The 25,999-nt window shown below is 37.1% G+C and overlaps 3 protein-coding genes across 4 annotated transcripts; all 3 read right to left on the bottom strand.

Moving 5' to 3' along the window:
* Positions 1-2,223: 2,223 nt before the first annotated feature.
* ccna2 (cyclin A2) lies at positions 2,224-5,720 on the bottom strand. The gene is made up of 8 exons (XM_028008979.1): positions 5,122-5,720; positions 4,486-4,735; positions 4,309-4,415; positions 4,016-4,239; positions 3,733-3,937; positions 3,318-3,431; positions 2,864-2,997; positions 2,224-2,786 (listed from the first exon to the last, which is right to left on the bottom strand). The coding sequence occupies exons 1-8, from the start codon at positions 5,332-5,334 to the stop codon at positions 2,735-2,737; spliced, it is 1,299 nt and encodes a 432-aa protein (XP_027864780.1). The 5' UTR covers positions 5,335-5,720; the 3' UTR covers positions 2,224-2,734.
* Positions 5,721-6,920: 1,200 nt separating this feature from the next.
* Positions 6,921-15,955, bottom strand: bbs7 (Bardet-Biedl syndrome 7). Its single transcript, XM_028008978.1, has 19 exons — positions 15,501-15,955; positions 15,331-15,396; positions 14,235-14,297; positions 13,973-14,148; positions 13,682-13,868; positions 13,413-13,485; positions 13,223-13,330; positions 12,050-12,180; positions 11,601-11,685; positions 11,393-11,495; positions 11,090-11,282; positions 10,913-10,987; positions 10,752-10,820; positions 8,930-9,069; positions 8,617-8,781; positions 8,077-8,186; positions 7,881-7,984; positions 7,675-7,798; positions 6,921-7,573 (listed from the first exon to the last, which is right to left on the bottom strand). Exons 1-19 carry the CDS (start codon positions 15,534-15,536, stop codon positions 7,440-7,442), a joined length of 2,142 nt encoding a protein of 713 aa, XP_027864779.1. The 5' UTR covers positions 15,537-15,955; the 3' UTR covers positions 6,921-7,439.
* Positions 15,956-16,938: 983 nt separating this feature from the next.
* Positions 16,939-22,920, bottom strand: tmem33 (transmembrane protein 33). Of its 2 annotated transcripts, none has more exons than XM_028008980.1 (8): positions 22,807-22,920; positions 22,082-22,148; positions 20,492-20,586; positions 20,209-20,396; positions 19,933-20,000; positions 19,535-19,668; positions 18,691-18,774; positions 16,939-17,845 (listed from the first exon to the last, which is right to left on the bottom strand). In XM_028008980.1, exons 2-8 carry the CDS (start codon positions 22,127-22,129, stop codon positions 17,716-17,718), a joined length of 747 nt encoding a protein of 248 aa, XP_027864781.1. In that variant the 5' UTR covers positions 22,130-22,148; positions 22,807-22,920; the 3' UTR covers positions 16,939-17,715. The 2 variants fall into 2 exon arrangements, with proteins under 2 accessions (XP_027864781.1, XP_027864782.1); XM_028008981.1 differs by having other exon boundaries at positions 22,708-22,811.
* Between the last annotated feature and the right edge of the window lie 3,079 nt (positions 22,921-25,999).

The following is a 25,999-nucleotide window of genomic DNA, read 5'->3' on the forward strand; positions in this document are numbered from 1 at the left end:
TCCTTAAACATGAGTCTGAAAAGGCACCTTCAAGCTCTATAACAAATCCAAGTCCTGGCACAGTTTTTGGCAGATTTTTATCACATCTTTCACAACACTCGCTGCAACCTTTGATCAGTGCAAGTCTGTCTGAAAGAGCGAGCGGGCTGCAGCATTGATTTCCCCACCGAGTTCCCGAGCTGCTTAAAGAGCATCCAGAGGAGCAGCAGCATCAGCAACAGGAGCCCAAAGAGCATCCCCACGTACAAGCTCAGGTTCCAGCCCCATCCCAGCGACAGGGGCAGCGAGGTGGATGCCACCAGAAATGTTCTGGGCGCAGGCATTGGTTTCTGGCTACAACCTGCTCTAGCTCTCCACTTTCAGAACCAGGTCTTCAGCCTCACTTGGGTCTCCTCAGATGCTGTGTTGTAGCCATTGTTCAGGAAAAGTACCTCATAGTTTCGAATAATCCAATCCTTTTTTATGGCTGTATCCCAGTCAGTCAGTATCATGCTTGTAAAGCAGACCTGTTGAGTGTAGAGCATTTGAGCTGTCCATTCTTGCAAGATAAGAATCCTCTCTGCAGCTGGGCTCTGCTTCCCCTCTGTCAGATGCTGTGCATAAAGCCAGCCTCCCTATTTATCAGGAGGGTGAGAGAGTGAGGTGAATTCAATGCCATTGGCTGCCTTTAGCTCCCTTTCAGAGAGGAAGTCACTGAATGGGAGACAGAAAAAGGCAGACCACATTTTTTAAATCAGATTCCAGCCTAGAGCAATTAGATTTGCAACTGGGAAGATCATGATGAACAGCCTGAGATTTTTTTTTAAATTTAAACTTCTTGATATTTGCTTTGCAACTGAAATATCAAATATTCCTTTAAAGTATAACATTTATCCTGAACCCCCCGCCCCCAACAAATTGGCATCATTATGGGAATTAGTTATTTAAAAACGACCTTAAAAGATGTAAAAAAAAAAAAAAAAAACTTAAGTTTTTGGTGTTTTTTTAAGTCACCGTCACTTGAATTTTCCTGCTCAAAGGCATAGAAGATTTTTCTACAGTATATCTTGCTTCATCTTTTAAATGAAATAAACACTTGGAAGCTGTTTTGCCTTCTGTGGTTAAGCTGGCCTGTTTGTAAAGAGGCTGAATTTTGTATGCTACAAAGCTTTGTGTTTTATTATTACTGGATGTGGATCTAAGACGTCATTGCTCTTCGTATGGTGCTCCCAAACAGTGGTGGTGCCAGTCAGGGCGGCAGGGGGCGCTATAGCTCCTCCTGGATTAGCACTACGAAAAAAAAGTTGTTTTTTAAATTTGATGTAATATTTTAATTTTGATATTAAACATGAAAAGAAAAAAAATCATTCAATTACTATAATAGATAAAAAAAAGTTATGGAAAATGATTGGGCACTTTCACTTTCAGCAACCAATAGCATAAGTGATAAAATAGTTATTTTACTGGCCAAAATGTTTAAAAATGACTTGACATCAAGAGACCAGCATTGGACCGGAATCACTGTGATTGTAGGAAGCTGTTGTAGAGAAATGTGGCAACAGATCAGTCAGGAAACAAAAAAAGGAAGAAAAAATTCAGGTTCTGCTAGTTGGTCACTTACAAAACCTTCCAACCAAATGGTCCTCAAATATAAATCTTTGCTTGGTACGCTTACTTTTCCATTACAGAAAAATTGGAACAGTTCATTTAGTTTCTGTGATTTCATTTAACTGAAACATTCTTGATGCAGACCAATATCTTGCTAGCAGTTTTGTCAGCTCACTTTCTCTTATGAAAACTAGTACAAGCACCATCCTTCAGCCAATTTACTGTTTATGAATTAGCTGAAGGACAATGCAAGACAGGGTTGGAGGACTCCTATATTATCAGATATTGAATATGAACCATTGGCACATTCTTGATTTGACTGATATTGAAATGCACTACATCTCCCTTTAATTGTATGGCTCGTTTTACTTGCAAAACAAAATTGGGTCTTAGTTTCATTTTACTTTCCAGTTAAAATCAAGCTCTGTTGGGCTCAATACTGAGTCCACAAGCCAGTACGTTACATTAATTTCATATTGAGTCATTAACCTGACCACTAGGGCAGATTTACTTAAGTTTTTCCAGTTTCATGGCTGTAGGTAGTTTCATATCTACAGCCATGTAATTCAAGACCTAAATGTATCCTCTGCTGCCCCCATGAGGTCAACACTATAAAGATGCTTCAAACAGGTCATACATAGTTTAAATGGGTTTTATTTACAAGAGCCATATTTTACATGTCATAGGATGCCACAAAAATGCTGCCATTTTAAGACACTGTTGCAATGAGAGATGACTCATTAAGAGACAAACACTTTAATCTGTATCCCATGAGGTCAAATGCTTTACACCTTAGAAAACTGTAGAATGCAGCAACTGCTTAGAAAAGAAAAACAGTCTGGGTTCTGGTACATTGCACGGCCCAGTATTTTAACACTGAAGGCCAAAGTAGCATTAACAGTGTTTTACACTTCACCATTTTGTCTTATTGGAAATACACATTAAAACTTCTTGATTAGCCAAAAACTGACATGTGGCATGAACATTGGGATTCAGAGTATTAAAAAAATATTAAAACCTCTAAAATATCTAGCACTACTCCAAAAAGAGCAGGGCGTAATAGAAAATGTTGCACATCATTTACAAAAAAAAAAAATAATAAAAAATAAAAGTGACTGGAGGTATGCCTCTACATTAGAGGAAGAAGTCAGTTCAACATCAGTTTGGTTGGTGGACTGATACTGGAGACTTCAAGGTATCTGGAAAACAACAACAAAAAAAGATTAACAGTGTCAAGTCACAGAATCAAGTTTTGAGATTAATGTCAACCGCTTACTTTGAGCCCTTATACTTTTCCCGGACAGACTGCTGGGCATGCTGTGCAGCACCAACATGGATTCGGTGGAGATCCTCAACACATGGCATAAGATCCTCCAGGGTGTAACCACTCATCTCTACCAGAGACTTTGGCTGAGGAGGGAAATAAATGTCACTTACAGGCTACTGCAAGAATCCATGCAACAGAAAAGCATGTTCAAGTACAGAACGTGGTTCAGTCTGATCCAAACCAGAAAAAGCCAATATGTTCTAATTATTACAGAGGCTGATTAAGATCTCATCCCAAGACTAGGAAAATGCATCCATGTTAAGGGAATTTGGCAGTGAATTGTTCAATCTTTAAGATTAAGTGGAACATTGCTAGATATGTTTACTTTGAACAAGGAGGGGAATAAATAAAAAAATACAAGTTTATAGCTCTAAAGGGCTATAAAACCTTTTTTGGGACTTACCCATGAGCTGCCAGTCACCGTATTGTTGGCCAGGACGTAAGCAGCAGCAGCCATCTGTGATGGCAAGTATTTCAAGAAGGGATCCGAGTCGACAAGGCTGAGCTCCCCAAGGTACTAGGAACAAATGCAGTTTTACGAGTTAAATATGCCTGTAGAGCCAGTTTAGGCCAATGTTGCGCAATTCCAGTCCTCCCGCACCCCTGCCCTGCATATTTTAGGCGTTTCTCTTCTGCCACACATATGGATTGAATATTTTGGTGATTAACAGGCTTCTGCAGTACTTGATGGTGATGAAGTCATTTGTATTGGCTGTTCTGGAATAAAGGCACATCTAAAACATGCAGAGCAGGGGAGCCCGAGGACTGGATTTGAGAAGCACTGGTTTAGGCTTAGGTGAATAACTTCTGATACTCACCATGGCCAGGCTTTCCACCTGCTTGGTAACAGCATGATGGCAGAAGTATTGTGTAAGAAACTGGCTTATTGTTGGAGCAGCCAGATCAAAGGAGAGCACTTTAAGCACCAGATGCTCCATTCGCAACACTTGCTTCTTTGTGTAGGTGTCATCTGTGATATAAACGAACTCAGCCACCTCAGGAGGGTAGATCTCTTCAAATTTCCTGTATTAAACAATCACTTTTACACCAGGACAGTAGTGCACCTTGTTGGATAAAGAGAGGTCGTAAATGGGTACATACGAAGCCAGCAGCATGGCAGCAGTCCCAACGAGCTGAAGTTTGCCCCTCAGGACAGACATGGAGGAGAGGAAGCGATCGATGTAGTTAACAGCCAGATAAAGTGTCTCATTCTGAAGCTTGTACTCTTCTCCGACCTCAACCAGCCAGTCTACTAGGATGGCTCTCATGCTGTTTGTGATGTCTGGCTGCTTCTTCATGTACCCTGCTTTAGGTCTGGTTTTCACCTACAGGACAAATATGCAATTTGGTTCAAGTTCAAATACACTAGCATCCAAATAGCAGCCGTTTCTTACCTCCATTTCTCTAAGGTATGCGTGGATTTCAGCTGCATATTCTGGAACTTCGTTCACATTGACTGACTTTTCATCCCCATCAACCACAGACATGTCCATGGGAGAATCTGGGGAAAGAAACCAATTTGAATGTTCCGAAGACCCAACCGTTGAAAAATTAAGAAATTTCCAACCCACCAAAGCTAACATCCATTGATGATGGGATGTCGATTGTGGCCAGAGGCTGGCGAAGTCGTACCACAGCATTGCTGATGGTGAGGGGAGATTCTTCCACAGTGGGTTTCAGCTTGATGGCCTCAGCCCCTTTGGTTGGAGCTTTATCAGGCTCATCCACGTGGATCTGGAAAGCAGGTTGCCTGGTTGGTGGCTTCTCAATGTTGCTCCTTGCAACATCTTCAGTTTTGCAGAAGAAAGGCTGCGATGATTCCTGGAACAACAACGACTGAATCAGGAAACTCCTCGGACTGAGCACGAGAAAAGCATTAGAATTTATAATGATGTTGCATTTTACAAATTTATTTAGTTACTGATGGCGGGAGCAAGCTCTGGGAAATGTATACTGCTTTAACTGGCTCCAAGACGAGGAAAACTGTTATGCTAGGCCACATAAAAATGGCGGACAACTAGGCCAAATGAAAGCCAAGGCTAAATTGAACCTTAAATATGGATCGATTAAGGCAGTCCAACAGGAGCCACTTAATCTGCATGCGATTCTTTGAAGACTAGTAGGAATTTTAAGTTTTACTGTATTCAGAGCATGCAAGCAGCTATTAGCTTTAGCTAACCACACGGGCTGGTTTACAGCACTGTTACCTGCTTTACGCCGCGCTGGTTCTGGACTTTGCTCCTGTGGTTGTTCTGCAGGGCTCCCAGGACGGTTCTGTTGGCAGCTTGCTTCGGAGGAAGATTTTCCAGGTTCTCGTTGGCTGCAGCTCTGTGTTTGAGTGAGCCTCTGAGCCGTGTTAACATGTTCTCCTGGTTGTGATTCTCGCTAGCCGCGCTTCCTCGTCTGTTAGCTGCTGCCATGTTTCCCCCTCAAACAGCTCCCCCAAAAAACTGATACTCTTCTGTTAAAACTGCTCAGATAAATCGCGACGATCTTTCAGTGACAAGAAATTGTGTACGAGCAGTTACTGTAGAGACTAAACAGTCGTTTCTAATCAAAACTTAACTGTTGAGATGGCAACTACACTTAGAACTGAGGCGCTAAAAGCAAAACAAACAAAAACAGAAAGCGCATATATGGCAGGAGCCTTGCTAAAGAAAAAAAAAACGGCGCTAAGTTGTCATTTTAAGCGGTCTGAAAGTTGTACCAACCTGCAGACAAAGCAGCTGCGCTCAGATCTATTTACAGAGAAGCATGAAGGGGACGCAAGATTGTCCCAGTTCAAGTAGCCCGCGATGATTGAAACGGACCAATCAGAAGAGAGAGAGCGATTCACGTTGTGCTTCTACGGCGGCCGAGACAGTGCAATATTGCTTTGATTGCAAATTCAAAACCGGTTTGAAACAAAGATCACCCTCAAGACAAACGTTACACGGCTTTAACGACTGTTTCAGTTCAGAAAACACACAAACCGCTGTATTTTACTTGAGATGATGTTAAACATTTAGGATTTTACGTTTCCTGAAAAGTTTAAAGAGTTTTAGTCTGCCTGAAAAAAAAAGACTTGCATTGCTGGAAAAAAAATATCATTTGACAGAAAAAATGTGTAAAGTCAATACTATCGGAGGTTCATACGTCATTTAATTTGAAACTGAATGATTTCAACTGTATATATGTTCATTAACTTTTGTCAGTGTTAGAATACAAGAATATTAGTGTATATATATATATATATACACTAATATATATATATGTATATATATATTGTAACTCATTTTACTCAAGTTACTTTCAAAGAGTTGTAGAAACTGGTGGTAGTGTATTACACCAGTGATGAAGAAGCCTCTGACTGAAGACATTTTACTGTTGTATGAGTCTCATGAAGAGGATGGTCATTATTGTCTGTAATTTTCTCAAGAATTCTTCTTAGCGCCGTCATTTCCAGAGGTTCAATAGTCCCTTTATCTTCTTTATCACCTTGCCAAGCCTTCTTGAGACCCCATCTGATATCCCAACATATAAGAATAGGAGAGATTATACTCTCCACAATAGATTTATATAAGATATGCAGCTTTTTTTTTCAAACACTGAAGGATTTTATCTTCCTGAAGAAGTACAATCAGTCTGTCCTTTCTTGTAGGCAGCTTTACGGTCCAGTCTGTTGTCCAGGTGAACACCGAGATAAGTTTTCTCTTCCACCACCTCCAATTCTCCCATAATGGAAATAAAGTTTGATGTAATCCTTATGGTTATTGCAATTATTTAAATTTAAAAAAACTTTCAACCTATTGGCAATTTCTCCAGCTGTTCATGTGACCAGATAGTATTTAACTAATTTAATGAAACATTTCTTAAGAAATTGCACCTTTGTTGTGGATTTGCTCTACGTTACACTGATTATTTAAATTGTCAAGACTGAACCATCCGTTTTGCTTTTAAATGGGGTTTTTTATTACAGTTTTTCTCAACCCCCAAATATATATATATATATACACACACACACAAATAGCTGTTATGGGAAATGTTTGTTATTTCATTATAAATGAAGTGAGTCAGAAAAACTTGGTCCAAGGTACAGTGGCCATAGGTTTGTAGATAGATTAAATCAGTCCCCCTGATTAAATATGTAGATAGATTTAATCAGTATGGGGACTGATTAAATCTGTCCCCAAAAACAATATTCATGTCAGATCTGATGTTTTGGAAACATTTCAAAAGCAAATTCTCTATAAATGGTAAAACTGAATTCAAGGATTTTTGTAACATTTTCATTTAGCCTCAATTAAAAGACAGCCATTATTCAATTAAACATACATTATTATTTAAGCAATATCAAAAGATTGAATATTTTATTATTCTGCAATATTAATATTATATTTATAAATAGTTTCTAAATACAATAAAAGACCATAATTTGAAACAACATAAACATCAGTGTTGGATAATTACCATTCTGTGATGTGATTACAGGACAAAGCAGCCCAGAGATAAAACAGAAAAATATAAATTTCTGGTTTGTCTGACTTCATGGTTCACTGAAAAAGTCTAATAGTGAATTTAAGTCATAATGGTCAAGTATCTGCAGCATTGATGACACTTTTGTTCTCACATTCTTGCCCTTGAACTTGAATTTGTCAATAAGAAGATCAGTGATCATCCCTGCAAGAAAGATAAGCACAGATCAAGTTACTCCAATCCAAATGACTTACAACATTCAAACTTCCTTAAAAATCAGTTTCACAGTGACTCCTAGACTTTACCATAGAGCCTATCAAGGTGTGCTGGCTGCTTCTTGTACTCCTCCAGAAGATTGGCAGACTCGTCCAAGATGCTGCGGTACTCTGGTATTAGGAAATCAGCATTCCCCTCATGTACCTGGAGCTCCTTACGATTATAGAAAAAAGGAAGGAGAACCAGGTTATGCATGAGCCCTGACACAATGTGTTCCCATTTAACCAAAACTTACTTTGAGAGCATCGATAAGCTGAACTTTCTTTGCCAACAGTAACTGGTACTCCAGTTTTGGATGGATCATCCGGAGAGTATGACTGACTGAGTCGTCATTTATATCTAGAAGATACACAACAAATGGGTTTCTTTTCTCCTGTATAGATCAAAGCAAAACCACATCAGTGTAAAATTCAGAGACGCAGTAGACCTACCATATGAAATATTTAGATTTATTTTCTTTTTGGTCGCCTCTTTAGAGAGAACATCTCTGAGGATTGAGATGGTAGAAATGTTGTCTGACTTAAAGTGACCTTCCCCTTTGCTGAAAGATAAATCAGACAATTGAAAAAACATGCCTAAAAGAAATTGTAAAACCCAGGACAAATTTTCAAATTTAGTTGCACATTTTTAAAATGTGCAACTAAACAAGGTTTTATGTTGTCCTCTAAGCCTCAGAGTCCACATAAACAGAACTTTTAAGATAACAGTTGTGAGCTTAGATATTATTTTATCAGTCAAATCAAAGCACTTTTCTCCGCAAAGTGCCAAAGTACACCAAAGTGAAAAGATGTTCATTATTATTCAATTTCAAAAAGTACTCTTAGAATGCAGAGAGAGAGCTATTTATTAATATTTTAACATTTGCTAATGGGTTTTATAAATATATTCTGTGACAACTGGTCTTTTGAGGATATCTGATATGACACTCCTGAACAAAACTCGAGTTGTTTTTAGTATGTTCCTGAGTTTACCAGTATGTGGCTTCAATCTGTGTGCCAAGGAACGTGTTGTGGAAGTAGAAGGTCACACTCTCCCCTGCAGGCGTTTTTTCAGGCACCTCTGGCAAACAGAAAACCACCCAGGAATGAATTTCAGCAAAACTGAACTGCCCCACCAGACTGAGTTGGTTCATTGGCCTGAAACAGAAATGGACAGAGATCATCTACAATGTAGTTGATATAACTGGGAGTTGACTTCTAACTAAATGTCTACTCATTACTGTATACCAGCTTTTTTATATTCAAGCAGTCAAATTGTTATTTGATGCTTACATGAAGCCCTTACCTGTCTGGGTCTATGCTGTGTGTCCGCTGGTGCAGAGAAAGCGGTTTGATCTGATACTGTCGAACCTGGCAGGTCTTAGGCTGCAGCCTGGGTGTAATGTAAGCCTGCAGGGTCCCATACTGTCCCTCAATGGATCTCACCTGATTGTGGATAAAACTGATTGTTTATTTGCCACATCTTATACAGAACAAGATTTAAGCTCATCAAGTAGACAGGGTAGTCATTTTTCCCCAGCATTCATATAAACCTGCACTGTAGTGACTATTTGTCCAAAACTCAAATTCAACTTAAAGGTGATTAAAGCAAAAGGTGAATTCAACTCCAATAGTCACCTGATGCACTGTGTATTCTGGCTTACGCAGTCCAAAAGATCAAAAAGGGTCAAAACGCAGTTCTTAGTTTGTTTTATTCCACTGTTCAGACAAAACAAGTTACAGTCTTCACAGGATTCTGCTACTTCTCCTGCTCTTATTCCTGCCCCTGTTCTTTGACTGATTGACTGACAGACTGACAACTGATGACAAACTGGCTGACTGGTAAAAAAAACCCATCAGACCACACGCATGCATAATCAGCTACCTAAGACCTACCTACAGTATTTATACCGTGAAACACCCACATCCCAAACTGAAATTAATTAACTAATTAAGTGAATTACTAACCAATTTTAAATAACAAATTAAACAAAAAATCTAATTATAAATCAACTAGAAAATAAGCAAAAAATAAAAATCAACTAAATAATCTAAATTCTAAGATTTAAGGGACAAGGGAGAAATAGTTCCGACACTGCAGAGACTTCACTTTTGAAGAATTTACCAAGCAGTGATACAATAGAAAGTAAAATACCAACTATAGTTGCACAATGTGTTGCAAAAGTGTTCCTACACCTTTAAGCTTTTTCATATTTTGTTGGGTTATAACCATAAACTTCAGTGTATTTAATTAGAATTTTTCATGACCCAAGCAAAAACACTCCATAAATGTGAAGGACAAGAAAAATGATACCTACTTTCTTACATTTTAACTAATAAAAATATGTATTCAGCCTTAATTTAATCTTATCAAAATTCATGCTGTTCTGTGAAACCCCTAAGGTTTGTTAGCGCTCATTAGTGACCAAACAGCATCATGGAAATCAAACTGAGAATCTGTGGAAAGACTTTCAAGTAGATGTTCACAGATGCTCTCTAACCAATTTAACTGAGCCTGAATTGTTTTCACAAAGAAGAATGGGGAAAAACATCAGTGTGTAGATGTGAAAGGCTGTTAAAGATCTATAGCTGTAATGGCAGTGACCAGATATTCTACAAAATTTTGACCCAGAAGGGTTAAATATAGATGCACATCACTCTTTGTCCATTTATGGTTTTTATTTGTTAAAAAAACTGCATAGGGGCGTGCCGTGGTGGCGTAGTGGTTGGCACGACCCGCATTTGGAGGCCTTATGTCCTCGACGCGGCCGTCGCGGGTTCGACTCCCGGACCCGACGACGTTTGCCGCATGTCTTCCCCCCTCTCTTTCCCCGTTTCCTGTCAGCCTACTATCATATAAGGGACACTAGAGCCCACAAAAGACCCCTTGGAGAGGTAAAAAAAAAAAAAACTGCATAAGCTTCTTTCCATGTCACAATCATGCATCTCTTTGTGTTAGCCTACAATAGTGTGGTACTGCAATGTTAAAAAAAAACAAAAAACATAGGAAGGTTTAAGGGTTAATAATACCTCTGCAAACCATTGTACAAACCTAAGAGCTCCATTAGATGTGAGTTGTAATAAAGAAAACCCTACATGCCTTCACTCTGAGTTCATTTAATAGTTACCTTAAGCTCAAGTCTGGTTGTATTAGCTTGACATCTGTATGTGGCCAGGAGGAAGTTTCCATTAGGTTGCTGGAAATACATATTCAGTCAGGGCTGTAAGAGCACAGCAGGTTTATGCTTTATCCAGGCTTAATGTATACAGACTGATTTAGACAGCTCACCTGTGAGTCGCATTCACTGAAACTGACAACGGCTGAGTTCTTATCTACATCCAGCAGGTCTATGGGGACATCACTCTGAGAAAATGAAAAGATTGAAGTTATAGTCTGCTTCTTAGATAATACGATTAAAAATAAACAATGTTATTTATATCAGCAGCAAACAACTGCTGCAGATGCCTGCAAGAGTAGGTTATCGATGGCCGTCGGCACTTCCAGAGTGAGACTGTAGCTGGCGTCATCCTGGCAGAGCGTGAACTTGTCATTGATGCTGAAAACAGGCACAGCAGAGACGGCTGTGCTGGACTGACTGGACTGTTGGTATTGCTCACGCCCCTGAAGAACTTTAACCTGCAGCTGCTCGAGCTCTGCACTAAAAGGCAACAATATGACTCAGAAACAAATTTGTGCTGAAACCCAAATTTAATTGGAACGCAGAAGGTAAAATGAGAAGCTCAGACAAATGGATAATTGTGCTCATACCTGAGTGCTTCTATTTTAGACTGGGTCTCCTTGCTCAATCTGACTTCGTCTCCTTGTACAGTCTCGGCCCTCTGGGGTTCAGAGGTCAGCCCAGTCACCCATCCTGAAGATATAATCCGCATTCAAGGATACAACTATTAGAAAAATCTAAGTTTGAGACCATTTTTATAATTTCTTTAATTTCTAAAGGTAAATCACATCTCTTAACCTGTATAGGTGGCAGTTAAGACCTCATCATACGACTCTTTCCCCACACAGCCCCCTTGGATGGAGGTCACACTCTCTGTCAACACCTGAAAGGAGAAGAAATTTCATCTTTAATTAAGAAACCAGCCAGCATTTTAAAGCAAAGTTAAGGTATGCCCGTGGAGGCAATCAGCTCATAAATATAGGCTGGACTGGCAAGTTTTTATAGTGTTTTCCTGCAAGCATACATGACGGGACATTATACTGGGAGTGAATGAATGCATTAATCCAAAGGTCATAAACAGCTTTAGGATTGAAAACTAAACTTAAAACTTATTGGCAACATGCAGGCCACCTGACCGATAATGTGGTCAAGCAGCTTTTAATTGTGATAACTGTTTGCCACTATTAATGAAGAAAATCAAACTAGAACGGGTAAAGACATTTTCATCATGCCAAACAAAATCTCACATGTTCAAAGCGTAACGTAGGCTCTCTGGAACTGTCAAAACCATAGACTTCAACTGTCCCATCGTCCCTGCCCACCAGGATGTCATTCACACCATCGTCAATGATGTCATAAGTGTCAATGCAAAGAATTCCTGATGGAAGAAAGAAAATAGTTTTGGTGCTTTGAGACTAAAACTCAAGACACAATGGGTCATGCCGTGAATTTTTTAAAACGAAACACTTAATAAAACATTGTGCACGATATTATAGTTCAGTTTAGAAGTCTACACACACTAATAATTGCCTTATATATTAATTTGGAAAATTAAACTGAAAAACAAAATCTGGGTGAACTAGTTTCAATTTATTGCAAATTTCCCATAATCCACACAAAGTTCAAATACAGACAGCCTTTGAACTGAACTCCCACATCCCCATTAATATATATATGCATTCACATGCATATTTGACCACCCTCCTTGTTAGAATGTCATCGTTTAGATTTGAGTATTTAAACTGGTTGTCTGTCTGGCACAGACTCAGATTTAAAGTATTTTTGCATGTATTATTGCGCATTTTACCAATAGTGGGCTGAAAAAAACACCCTCAGCATGATGCTACCATCACCATGCCTGGAAGCTGGTACAGTGTTATGTTTGAAGGTTTTGCTGCACTATTATGCCAACCGCTTATAGTTCATGGAAGTCTTGAGCGTTCATGCTTCCTAGTTGTTCCTAAACATCCTAAAACCAAACACATCAAAACTGATTTTAGAATAAATGAAGCAGGAAAGCATTAAGATTCAACCATATTAAAAATGTACTGGCTCTGTTTAAAAGCCGATACAAGGCTTGCTATTTCTCCCAAGAAGGATGGTGAATTAATTATCTGGCCAAAGTTATGCTAGAAGCTTATTGTTGACTGGAAAAAACATGCTAAGGGAGACTTAACCAAAAATTACATTAAGTGTGTATATATACTTGTGCTTGTATGTGTAACTTCAAACATTTGTGGATTAAAGAAAATTCACAATAAATCCAAACTACTTCACCTAATTCTTGTTTTCAAAACTTACTGAAGCTGCATGAAAAATGAACAGTTAAAATAAATAATTAAAAATCCTAAACTAATATCGCTATTATGCCAATAATTAGTGTATGTTTAACTTTTGATCAGCTCTATTTTGAACTATACCTCCTTTCCTTTTTTCATTTCCAATCTCCCATTTGGTTGCAGCATCACAGTCACCAATCTGAACCAGTCCAATTTTTCCATCAGTGGTTCCATAAAGGACTTCCTCTCCTGAAGGAAAACATGCAGTGTTCAAATGAAACTGTGGGAGAATTTATAATTTAAATAAACTAAAGACAAGAAGCTGACTTGCCTCCATCTTTATTAAAAAGTTCCAGAACAGATGGAGGGCCGGGAACTTCAATATCATAAGATAGTTCAGATCCCTGAAGATAGAGTTAGAGTAAATCACTGAAGAGAGAACTCATTAGAGTGATGGGACAGCCAATGGATAGAGCAAAAGAGTTTACAACTGATCATTTATTTGAATGAAAATAATTTAAACTCTAGATTAGCCACAGGTATGACAACATGAAAGCATCCAGTTAAACAATTTTGTATTTAACTGTAAGTTCGAGTTACCTGTAAGACTCTGAGAACTCGATCTTGGCAAGCTAACACAGGGATGAGGTGAGGAAGCTTTTCTGAGGATACACATGTGATGTCATTAATTTTGTCTCCAGAAAGGAAGTAGTCTTGGTCCTTGCAGTCACAGTAGTGGTTGTAGATGTAACTTGCACAGACAAAAAGGTCAGCTCCTGAGACATGCCTAGGAGAAAACATTGTCATTATCATTTACATAGGTTAATATCACAACATACTATAAAAGTCAGGCAAACAGAATAAGAAGCAATAAAAGGAGGAGGTTCCTACAAGGCATTAATGCTCTCCGTGAGGTTGGCCTCAAAGGTGAGGAACTGTTTTCCTTTCTTAGTGAATCCTCGAACCTGAGAACCAGAACAGACAAAGATCTTCTCCTGGGGAGTTCCCTCTGCACCTCCAAGGTCCATTCTGGCTACCTTTGCTCCAGGGAGCGTTTTAAACACAGGCTAAAACAGACAGTCATATGTCTTTACAGTAATAAATGTCTCTTCAGAATTCAACAACAGCTGGATTATATAAAAGATAAGCTCACCACTGCTTCTCCCTTCTTCATCCCAAAGCATGTAACTACACCATCATGATCAGCTATGGCAACCTGAAAAAGAACAAGACACCAACCAGACCAAAAACATGAACTCTTTTATTTGAGTCCATCTCAACAAACCAAATTTTCAGTCATACAGACTGACTAAATGTTGAGCTGAGGCTACTAAAGTTGATAGAAAGCATAAAACAGCATAATAAAAATTATTTTTGTTTGAGAGAATTTGTTAGTCAAGTCACTTAACATTTCCCTAAGAAGAGCCCACACATCCTGGACACGACAGCGTAACAGAGCGCTGTCAGAGATAAATTCCTCCCCCAGGCTGCCCTTCAGATGAACAATTCCCAGAGAGGGTGCACAGATTGATACAATGCATATTTACACTAATTGAACCATGTCTTTCTCTTCTGCATAAACAGAAGATATATATCATAACTGAAGTCATCCTCCTTCTTTGTGTGATTCAGAAAATGGTTCAGACATAAAATTTGGCTAAAATCAAGAGGGATGTGTCCATCATTTACAGAAAACAGAAAACTTGAATCTTCAGAGTCTGTTACAAGTAGCCTGTCCAACAAAAACACAATTTGTTCATATTACTTTTGATAAGTCTGTTAAAAATAGCAAAGATGTCAGACCAGAAAAGACTAAAGAGGTGGTCAGAAAAAGGACTATTATCAGAAAATCTGTCATACAGCAAATTTATTAACCGCAAACGTTATAACGCATGTTTCAGGTCGCGTGTTAAGTGTGCTGTATTTTCCTTACTCCTTATGGAATTTATTTTCTTCGAGAAATAAGGGATCATATTAATTACTTCTCTGTATTAATAGTTTACATTTTGCAACAACATTTTAAAGAGATCAGTGTCACTTTTATTCACAGGAGACACAACTTGACTTACAAAACTCCACAGACCGAAAGTAAGAAAACTGCCAAAGTCCAAATAAATGTATTTAATAAAAAGTAACAATAATAATATAAGATTTAACTAACTAAATGTATTAAAATGTGGTCACATTTAAAGGGAAATTGTTTTTAAAGGTTTCTAATTACATGTGACAGTGGTGTTCGGTAATAATACCTTTTGGGTTGATTTTTTTCCCAACGCTGGAAGTAACCTCATAGTTTTCTGGGATGTCACACCAACCTAGAGCAGACATGTAACATAACATTGATTAATTTTAGTTCAGCAGCAACTAAAACTACTCTAAATCTAGAAAGGCAAAAACAGCGACTATTAAATGGTGTTACCTGAGTATAATCGAGTCTATGTAGGTGGAGCTCCATCTTCTTTTAATTTCAAAGTCGTTTAGATAATATTCCAGTTATGCTTTTCGACCAAGAAAACTGTCTGCTTGATTCCTAAAGGTTGTTCAGACTGCTTCTTTCAAGATGAATAAAACGAGAACGAAGAAGCCATTCAATGTTGGGATTACTTTCAGCGAAGAGATTAGCTCGACGTGCTAACGTTAGCTAGCAAGCTAATTGACTAACACGATTAAATCAGCCGCCATCTGTCTCCGTCAGTGAGCACAAACTAACTATAAAGACACAGAATGAACAACATAAAACAACCGACGACAAACAATATCTCTGTTTGCGATAAATGTGAGATTAGGCCCCGTCCAACGACAAAAATTGAAGATAAATCTTCCACGGCGAACTGTATAATCAAACTCCCGTTGCCACGGTAACATTGACTTCCTTTCTCCAAGCTACGATTTCATTGGATAAAAGCAGAGCGGGGAGATTGACCCCGCATACTGATTGGTTGCAGTCTCCATGTGTTTGAATCCAGCTTTTACATGTCACCTTAGGGTTTGTGTAGCATCAAGACCTTAATCATGTGTACGTTGAATAACCTTACAACAAAAGTTAAAATTGAACAGTCTAATCTAAGTCATTTTTAATTTGAACGTTTTTGACATGAGGACAGCAAGTCTTGACTGCTGCTGAGTGGCCCAAAGTCCTATTTTCAAATTCAAGAAAACTAATTAAGAAATTAATTTCATATGAAAATCAAGATAGTTTGGATACATAATTTAGGGACATGGAAGCCTCGTTGCTTTATATTAAGAGAGAAATGTTCAAATTCGGGGATGAAAGGAAATTTTAGAGATATTCTTGCTGCCCTCTGCTGACAAAAATCATTGATGCGTATTTCATTTGCTAGCAGAGATTGGCACAAGTCTGCTCATTATGTTAAACTACCAACTCCTGGTGTAATGACCATGTATCTGTACTTGGTTAGGCACCAATCTGACCTGACCAAAATTATAGTAAATCTATGCTGAAAGAGGAAAGCCAACAATGCCATTACAGAAATTATGGCTTCCTTAACTCCTCAGTTAATTGTCCAGCAATTCTACAACAATTCTGTTTTTGTTCTAAAGTACTGTGCAATATTAAACATTTTTGAAAAGTGTTGAGTTTAATTGGGTACAGGTTATGACAATCAACATTTATAGAATAAAATGCTTAAAATATAGTGTAATTAATCTACATAATAGATGAGTAACATTTTGGATTAGAAGGGGAATGATTTTTCAATATTTTAATTTACTGGAAAACAAACTGCATATTCTATGTATAGAAACTCTTAGAATAAGAAATGCAGTGTGTTTTAGTCACTGATTAAAATCTCCTGGTCATTAAGTTGAGAAGTTAATGCAATTCAAAATAGTTCATATTTTAGAGATTTTTTTAAGAGATAACTTTATTCTTGTCATAAAAATGTGGTGTCTCCTTAGGTATAGAAGCACATAAAATGTAAAGAAAAACAGGCATTGAGGAGGAAACCTACTGCAACATCATTGAGTTAAAAAAGTTCAGAGCTGTGATAAAAATTGAGAAACAATGTAAGGATGACATGCATTGTGCAAATTATATCATACATAACTCTGACAGCAAAAACTGTGGTACCATAAAATATTCTTAAAAATACAGCAGATACCTTCTCAGCTACACATCCATCAGACAACCTAGCAAAATAATTATGGATGCTAATGAAACTTATTTGACGGCAGAGAAGGAAAACGTTGAAGGTCAGGCAGTCAGACATTTCATAATTATTGACAGAAAAAACAACAAAAAAAAACATTTCTTTAATAAAAACATATTCATGCTTCAAGTCTCTATAATCTTAGAATGTTATTTTTCCATCACAGAATAAACATTTTTATGAATAAATAATGACATGAAAGAAAATAAACCTGCCAAAACATGCAGAGTGCAGCTGATATCTGCTGTGCTCTGATCAGCCAACAAAAACAGAAATATCACTATTAGATTTCAGTGCTTTACAGGCTTGCCTTCAATATACAGGTAAAAAAGGGAGGTCAAACAGTAAAGTTGACATTCAAAAAAAGGTTTCTTCCACTGATGGCAATGTCTGTCCCCTTCATAATTTTAAGTCACATCGCAAATGGCTGAAAAACTAAAACCGAACAACATCTTCGTAGTCTAATCAGACCCCTGTGGGGGCGAGGCGGCTGACAAAGGCGATGCTGCTGAGGCACATCCTCCTCAAAAAAGCAGGACAAGAAGGCTTCATGATGAAGTGCTCCAGAAGAATTCGTAGCTCAGTGAACAAAGTGCTACAGAGGGAAAACCATGTTAGAATAATAAATCTGAAATGTGTGACTACAGAAAAACAAATGACTAAATATTCCTCCTTAGTTGAGGTTGGTGGTATATTTATTTACATTGCAAAGCAGCTCAGACACCATCCAAAAATATTGTGTTTTCCTGCTATAAATGTGGTGACAGAAATGTGATCATTTGGCCTTTTTTGACCTGGCCACCTGGCAATAATTGAGTTGACCAAGAATTTCACTCTATGCCAAAGCACTCTAGACAATAATGTGACGCCATCAGCACAGACATTCACTAAACTGGGTCATTAAATGGACAGCAATCTCCAATGCACCTGCAAATCTACCTAAAACCCTTAGAAAGTAATTAATCGATTTGCTGCAACTTGTTGTAAAATCCTGAGGTGGAACCTAAAGAGAGTTGTGCTCAGAAAACCTAAATAATTTGAAGCAAAGTTATATAAAGAAGACAGAGTCATAATGATGTGACAGACTTAAAAAGTAAAAAAAAAAAAACCTCACTAAGTTATTGTTGATAAAGTTTGTTTTGCCACCTATAAAATATTTCTAAATGTTTAATTCCCACCATATATATGTTTAGAATCACACACACTCTATGCAGAGAAGGAATAATCCAATACTTAATTTAAAACAAACACTTGTATGAACTGTAGGACAATATGCATAAAGGTTATTTGCATAGTTAAAAAGTTTTGGTAAGAAAGAGCAAATAAAATGTACATTTATCCATAACCTATGAGAGTTAGCAGAAATAAATTCACCATATGCACATGAAAAGCCATGTTTAGATTTTGTTTTGATATATATTATAATATTTAACACCTTACCGGCAGTAAGGGTTTCTTCTGGATGTGTAGCGCAGCGTGAGGAAGCGGTAGTAGATAAAAGGCAGCAACAAGCTTCCCTGACCACTGTTGAAGACACAATTAACTTCAGTCACAAGTTTTATACAAGTACATTAGGGTTTATTGTGTCACTTATTTTTAAAAATACTTTACTGTGATAAGAATTTTGATTTCATTTTTTTAATAAATTCTACTTTATGATGTCTAGGAACCTCCAAAAGTGACTGTTGTCAGGATTGTTACTTGTACTTTTTCAATCACTGTTGGTTCCTTGAGAATACAAATTAATATAAAAAAATTTCAGAATCTGAATAAATGCAGTTGCTATGTGCAGCTTTGTGACAAATTACACTTATGTACTGAAGAGCCCCATTTTAAAATGGGCCTGTGAGAGCACAGAGCAAGATTTTTGCTTGTGGGGCTTTGACTCCAGCGACATGCAGTCAGAGTTACAGCTGCCTTCAAGAAGACCTAAATTCAAAACCAGCAGGTCATAAAACTCAAACAACATGTAACATCAATTCACAACATGTCATCTTGAGGAACTTTACAAAAAAAGAAGTCATTTCAATCATACATATGTTATGTGTGATTGAAATGTACGAATATGTTTGTCTTAAACTCAAAATCTGAATGGACTCATAAATAAAGCATAAATATATTGCACATCTGTGCATTTCCTACCTAAACTGCAATCATAACCAACAGGAACCTGGTATAATGTGATACAGTTTGACATATTACATGAAATATTTATACATATCACTAAGATCAGGTTTTGCTTTGTCTTATGGCAACAATAACATCAGTTAAGTTGGAAACATACCTGAAGAGCATAAAAACAGTGGCCGGCATTAAGAAGATTTCATTGCAAGCAATAAACTTCAGGATGTTCTGCTGATTGGCCGTTAGTCGGTCGAGGAGGTTTCTGATGAACATCAGGCTGCCTGGACCCATAGACTGTAGTTATAAGAAACAAAAGTCAAGCACTGTTGACAAAGCTGTGCAAAAGATTTTTTGGGCACAGAGTTTACCTTGAGTTAATACAAAACCAATCACAATTCTAGTTATTACTTTGTATTAGACCTATTATGAAATTTGCATCTCCAGACAGCAAAAACTCAATTTGACTGCTTCTAATAGACCATTTCAGCATTCTAGTGTGTTTGGAAAAAAACATTTTTTAGTCACATTAGATGCAGTCGATTAATAATAAATACTCACATCAAGAACTTTCTTTGTGTAGGTGGTTGCATGAAGTAAAGAAAACAAGAAAACTGGGAAGATGCTCACTGAACACAAAGTTAAGGACCAAACTAAAGCTCCTCAGATCACTCAGGAATGTTAATAAATGTAATAAATATAGAGATGTGATATGTTAAAATGGCTTAGATTAATGCAAAATAAACAACTCATTGCAATTATTATTAAAAATCTAACAATAAAATAACATAATATTGCTGGAAACCTGATATGAAAACCATGTGAAGTGAAGGATACTTGTGATGGGGTAAGAGTTGACCAGAATTAGAGAATACAGCAGGTAATGACAGCTGTCCTCTTGCAGAGCTTGGGCCAAAAACGCTCTGCTGAGCTGAAAGCGTGGAAGTCTCTGGTGTAAACGGAGCGCGCTGGTGAGGGCATTAGCTAACAAGGCTCTTTGATAAAAGTTTGCTGCTGATTGAGGCCTGAAATCACAAAAAGAGACGGAAAGGTGTTTTAGTGATGCTGGCTTTGTGCTGAAACTGCTGAACTGTGGTATAAAGTGACATGGTGAACTCACCCCAGAATTGGCAGAATAAACATTACAGAGCAGTAGACTGTGAAGAGACGGGAAAGCCACATCGCTGTTTCCAGCTTATTGCTCATTAAGAATTGCTGTGGGGAATAAACATATGCATGACTTTAAAATAAACACACGTCTAAGATGATTACTGAATGCGATCATCTCAGTAAGATGAATTAATCTCAAAAGAGTAAGAATCCCTTTATTGTCATTGTTCAAGAAAGTACAACTTTTATTTAAAAAAGACTATAAAGCAAAATTCAGAAGAACTTATGAACAGTTTACATTGTTACAGGCTTCAGTTTTTATCATCACCAGCTTTAGGGATTTATCATAATCAACTTATTGCCCCAGGTGGGAAACTTCACTAAAAAAGGTCTTCCAAAAGAAGCAATGCAACAATCCACATAATACAAAAGCATAAATGTATCAAAATAAAAGAACTAAAAAATAATAAGATCACATAGTTATAAAAACTTTTGCACAGGGAACAGAGGAATTTTTGACCCTATTGGTGCTGACTAATTTTCCTCTGTATATACATCTATTAGTGCTTTTAAATTGTTTTTAATATTTGGTGAGAGGCTTTCAGCTTTTGTTTATCACAATAACCCTCCTTTGGACTTGAAGGTTATTGTGCTATAGAATATTGTACCATGCCGCTTACCAGAATGTATTAATTGGCCAATAATCTGTTCATAAGACTAGCTCCTTAGACTAGCTCCTTTTAATGATCATATTTTGTGCAGTTGTGGCTCTGCTGTAGAAGAGTTTGCTTATTCTGAGGGTGGATTTCTTTAAACTACATTTCTACCAAAAGCTTCTTTCAATAAGTCTTTCAGCATTTGATTATTACAAAGACACTTAAGGATAAGAAAAATGATCCGTGACAATTAAAATTAAACTACAAAAGAAGAAATCAAAGCTTCTTTTTATTCTCACTAACTTTAACCAACATCTAACTTGGATCTGCAATAGATGTCCAATGCCTGGCTAGCTGACAGGGGCAGTTATCCATTTCTTTCAGCAAGATAACCTGGGCTAAATTTAGTCCAACAATACTATGTTTTATTTACCTGCAGTTGGGCAGGTCTCCTTTTTTAAAAAAAAAAATCAACCCAATAATCTGTACCTATACATAACAAATAGCCAAGTTGACCTATGACAGCATGTTTTGTTATCGCACACAAAAAACTTGGATTTCATTAAAAATTGGAAAGCCGTGGTCTTTTAGGATGTAACGACAAAGTTTCATCTAGAACAGAAGGCAGCTGAATGTGCATTTGCTTTAAGGCAGAATAGCATATTGTACAGCAGCAAATGTCACCTTTTGACTGCATAAAAGTACTATTACAGGTTAATTCACTGACATTTATTACAATCAGAGAAGGCATTAATCGATTGTTTTGACATTTCATAACAAGACCTAAAACGTATTTAGAGTTAAAACAATCTTTTCCTACTTTAGTCAAAATACTTCTGTGTTTTCAGTGTAATTTAAACTACCCCAGGATTTCAGTTATTATGTAATGATCTTAATTTTAATATGGCAAAAAGAGAGAGAGAGATAAGAACCAACCAACTCACCACAGGCCCCAGCTGGGGAGGAGGGTTTGCCTGGTTATTGTCTGCCATATTTTAGTGTAAGGTTGCTCTATTGAAAAGAAAAAATATATACATACATAAAGAAATTCCTTGGAATCAAACCGACATTATTTGAAATTATTAATTACCATTTTTTATTGAGCTCATATTTTAAATGATCATTGCTTTTGTATTCTTAAAATGATCAATCATTATACATCACAACCGGCCACTTCTTTTACAAACTGTTAAATATAATTCAATTCAAAGTGACAGCATGTAAAAATGCACACACACATATCTGGGGAGCACCCTGAAAGGAAAGGCTATTCGTGGTCATCACCAGGACATATATAAGAACTAATCACTGCTCATCTCGTTTGATATGCCTTGTGAATGAGCTATCAATCTAGCTAACCGGCCGACATGCCTTTAAATAGTTTCAGTAGTAAAAGTATGAATAAAACAAGCACAAAAATACACCACGTGAGGGCTTCTAAAAATAAAATCTGCTAACAGCAAATACCCATTCATCATCTATAGCTAACGTTAGCAGAAGATGGTCTAGAATATTCCGTTGGCTTCGTTGTAAGGTTTCAGCTAACGCTAGGTACCTAGCACCAACTTACCACCGGCAGTCACGTTACTCTGACTACTGAATATTTTTAAGCTGCCCGCGATGGTCAAACATGTTTGGATAAAGCTTAAAAATATATTTTAGATCTTACATGTGGAGCTAATAAAGCGGTCACAGCGTCGAATATTTCTGTGTCATGCAGATCTACGCTCGTCACTCCTGTGTGTAGTAAATGATCAGCTGACCTTCTGAAATGATAAAGCAGAGTCACATCTCGCGATATTTTAGTGTCTTCTTCTTCTTCTTCTTCTTCTTGGTATTTAATGGCGGTTGGCAACAAACTTACAGTAGCATTACCGCCACTTACCAGTATGGAGTGTGGTTCGAGATGGTCTATAAACTTACACTTTCTACCTTTTCCCTCCATTAACTCCTGATTAAACATACCCCCACACATACACACCTGCTTATATTATCCAACTTGCTTATATCTTTATATACCCCTCTTTTATATTCTTTACACATTCACACCCAACTTTCTCTACTCATATCCTATGAGATAGCTTTGTTTTTTTAAGATACCGAATAATTATTTGAATATGTCTACTCCCTAAATCTCTCCTCAAAAATTCTATTAAATTAAACCTTTCTTTAATGCCTACACACTCTCTCATCATGCATCTTCTCTCTTCTTCATACTTACAACAATCTAAAACTAGAAAATTCCTGAAGAAATTTAACCGGGGCCTGCCAAAGTGTGCCCGTCGGTTTGGACCCAGCGTTCTGATGCTAGAAATTAGCATCGATGCTAAAGAAAGCTGCAAAGTAATCAATAGCATGTGGAGATTGACAAGAATGTTTACTAACATGGACTTGCACCATTCAGTATGATAAAGTAAGTGTATCAGCTAAAATTAGCAGAAATGCTAATGCTAGTGTGATTGCTGTCAGTAGCATGTGGGACATCACTAGGATGTTTTCTATAATGGACTTACTCCATTCAGTAGACTAAACATGGCTAATAAGTCAAATAAATAGCTTATAGCTTATATAAGCTAAAATGCTAATGCTAATGAACTGCCATGCTGCGCAAGGCAGTTCCCTGACCTGAGAGAAAAAGATAATGCAGAATAATATTATTGCACCGCCTGCGGCGGTGCACTAACCTCAGGGGCATGTTGAGGCTTTTATTTTGAAATTTTTGTTAAGCTTAATTTCAAAGGTCCAAACTAATCCCATGTCTAATAGTCATTGGGTTAAATCAGTTATTTATTGCTCAAAAGAGCAATTACCTAATGTAAGATTTCTCAAGGCTTTTATTTTGAAATTTTTGTTAAGCTTCATTTCAAAGTGCCAAACTAATCCCATGTGTAACAATTGCTGGGTTAAATCAGTTATATAATGCTCAAAAGAGCAATTATCTGATGTAAAAATTGTCAAGGCTTTTATTTTGAAATTTTTGTTAAGCTTAATTTTAAATTGCCACACTAATCCCATGTGTAACAGTGCCTTGGATAAAAAAGTCACATAAAGCCAAAAAGAGCAATTATCTGATGTAAAAATATTCAAGGCTTTTATTTTGAAATTTTCAGTATGCTTCATTTCAAAGAGCTAAACTAATATCATGTGTAACAGTGCTTTGGATGAAAAAGTCAAATAAAGCCAAAAAGAGCAACTACATGATGTAAAAATATTCAAGGCTTTTATTTTGAAATTTTCAGTAAGCTTCATTTTAAATTGCCACACTAATCCCATGTGTAACAATGGTTGGGTAAAATCAGTTATATAATGCCCAAAACACAAGTAGTTCTAAAGGCCAGCTCAGTCCTCCTCTGTAGTAACTGACAGTTCCACCATGTTTGTAGTTCTGACATTCAGCTCAGACCTCTTTTGTAGGCACTCAGTGTCCGCCATGTTGTAGTTCTAACCTTCAGTCATTGTAGTTCTAAAGAGCAGTTCAGAGAGGCAGACTAAATTCTATGTCTATTTTGAGTCTAACTGACACTGTTTTGTGTCAGTTAGACTTTTGTTTTGAGTTAAATTTGGCTCGTTTTTTGTTAATTATGTCGCCACAGTTACTCGAAATGCCAACAAAAGTAATAGCTCCCCTCACGGGATTGAGCCTCACGTTTTGATATATATATTGTGAGGGGGCATGCAGCGGTACGAGCCGCATTAACGGTAGTAGGAAGCGGCAGTTATTTTGAGGTGTAGAACAATAGGTGCCTGCCATGCAATGCATAGGGATTACATCCCTATGCATTGCTATGGGCAGGCCCCAATAACATGCTCTATTGTTTCAGACTTCTCACAATAATCACACTTTCCTGTTTTATGCTTTTGTATTTTAAAAAGTGAATAATTAAGCCCTGTATGACCGAACCTTAACCTTGTTATTATTCTTTCCTCCTTCCTATTCCTTCTTCCTATTCTTTTCTTTCCTACATCCACCTGAATTTTATAAAACCACCTTCCTGTTAACCCTTTATCCCACCTTCTTTGCCATATTTTCATCAGTTCTTCTTTGACTTTACTTTTCCCTTCCGATTTACTCATCTTAACTGAAAAACTAATAGGATTATGTATTGCCTTCTTTGCCGTTATATCAGCCTTCTCGTTTCCTACTATCCCTATATGTGCTGGAACCCACACAAATGTAACTACTAATCCCAAATGTTGTATTCTAAATATTTTAGTGTCGCGTGTAGTTTCATGGTAATTCACAGAACATTGTCCTCTGGTGGTGAACTCTATTACTAGTCAACGCGATCACAGAGTTAACAATACCGGTTCGTCTTCAAAATAAAAATCATAATATTACCTAAAGAATATCTGGTTATTTTATCATTCAGTTAAAAAACGGTACTCATGTATTTTTTTTACAGTTATATCGGTACACTAAAAAGTATGTCCAATGTAGTGAGTAGCATTCAATAAATTAGAATATTATTGAAAAATTGGTTTATTTCTGTAAGTCACTAAGTAAAACACTTTATATATATTAATTGCACAAAGACTGATGTTTCAAAGCCAATATTTCTGTTAATTATGATGACTTTAATTAATTTAATGATTAATTTCTTGCATTAAATTTAATGCAAGAAAACTTGCAATTAATTTACACCTATTCACACAATAATTGTTTTTAAAATTAATAGAAATTCTCGTATTTCACCCTGAAAAACGGTTCTGACGCATTTTTAAAAGCTTGAAATTAATTCAAAATTTCAGTGAGTGGATGGAAACTGAAATGGTTTTGGGAAAATGTCATTGTGGAAATAAAATATTAAAGGCAATGATTTTGCACTGTGATGATTTTGTTGCAAAGCTACAGTTCGTGCGCA

The sequence above is a fragment of the Xiphophorus couchianus genome, chromosome 23 (assembly GCF_001444195.1).
Source record: "Xiphophorus couchianus chromosome 23, X_couchianus-1.0, whole genome shotgun sequence".
In the NCBI taxonomy this organism is placed as follows: Eukaryota; Metazoa; Chordata; class Actinopteri; order Cyprinodontiformes; family Poeciliidae; genus Xiphophorus; species Xiphophorus couchianus.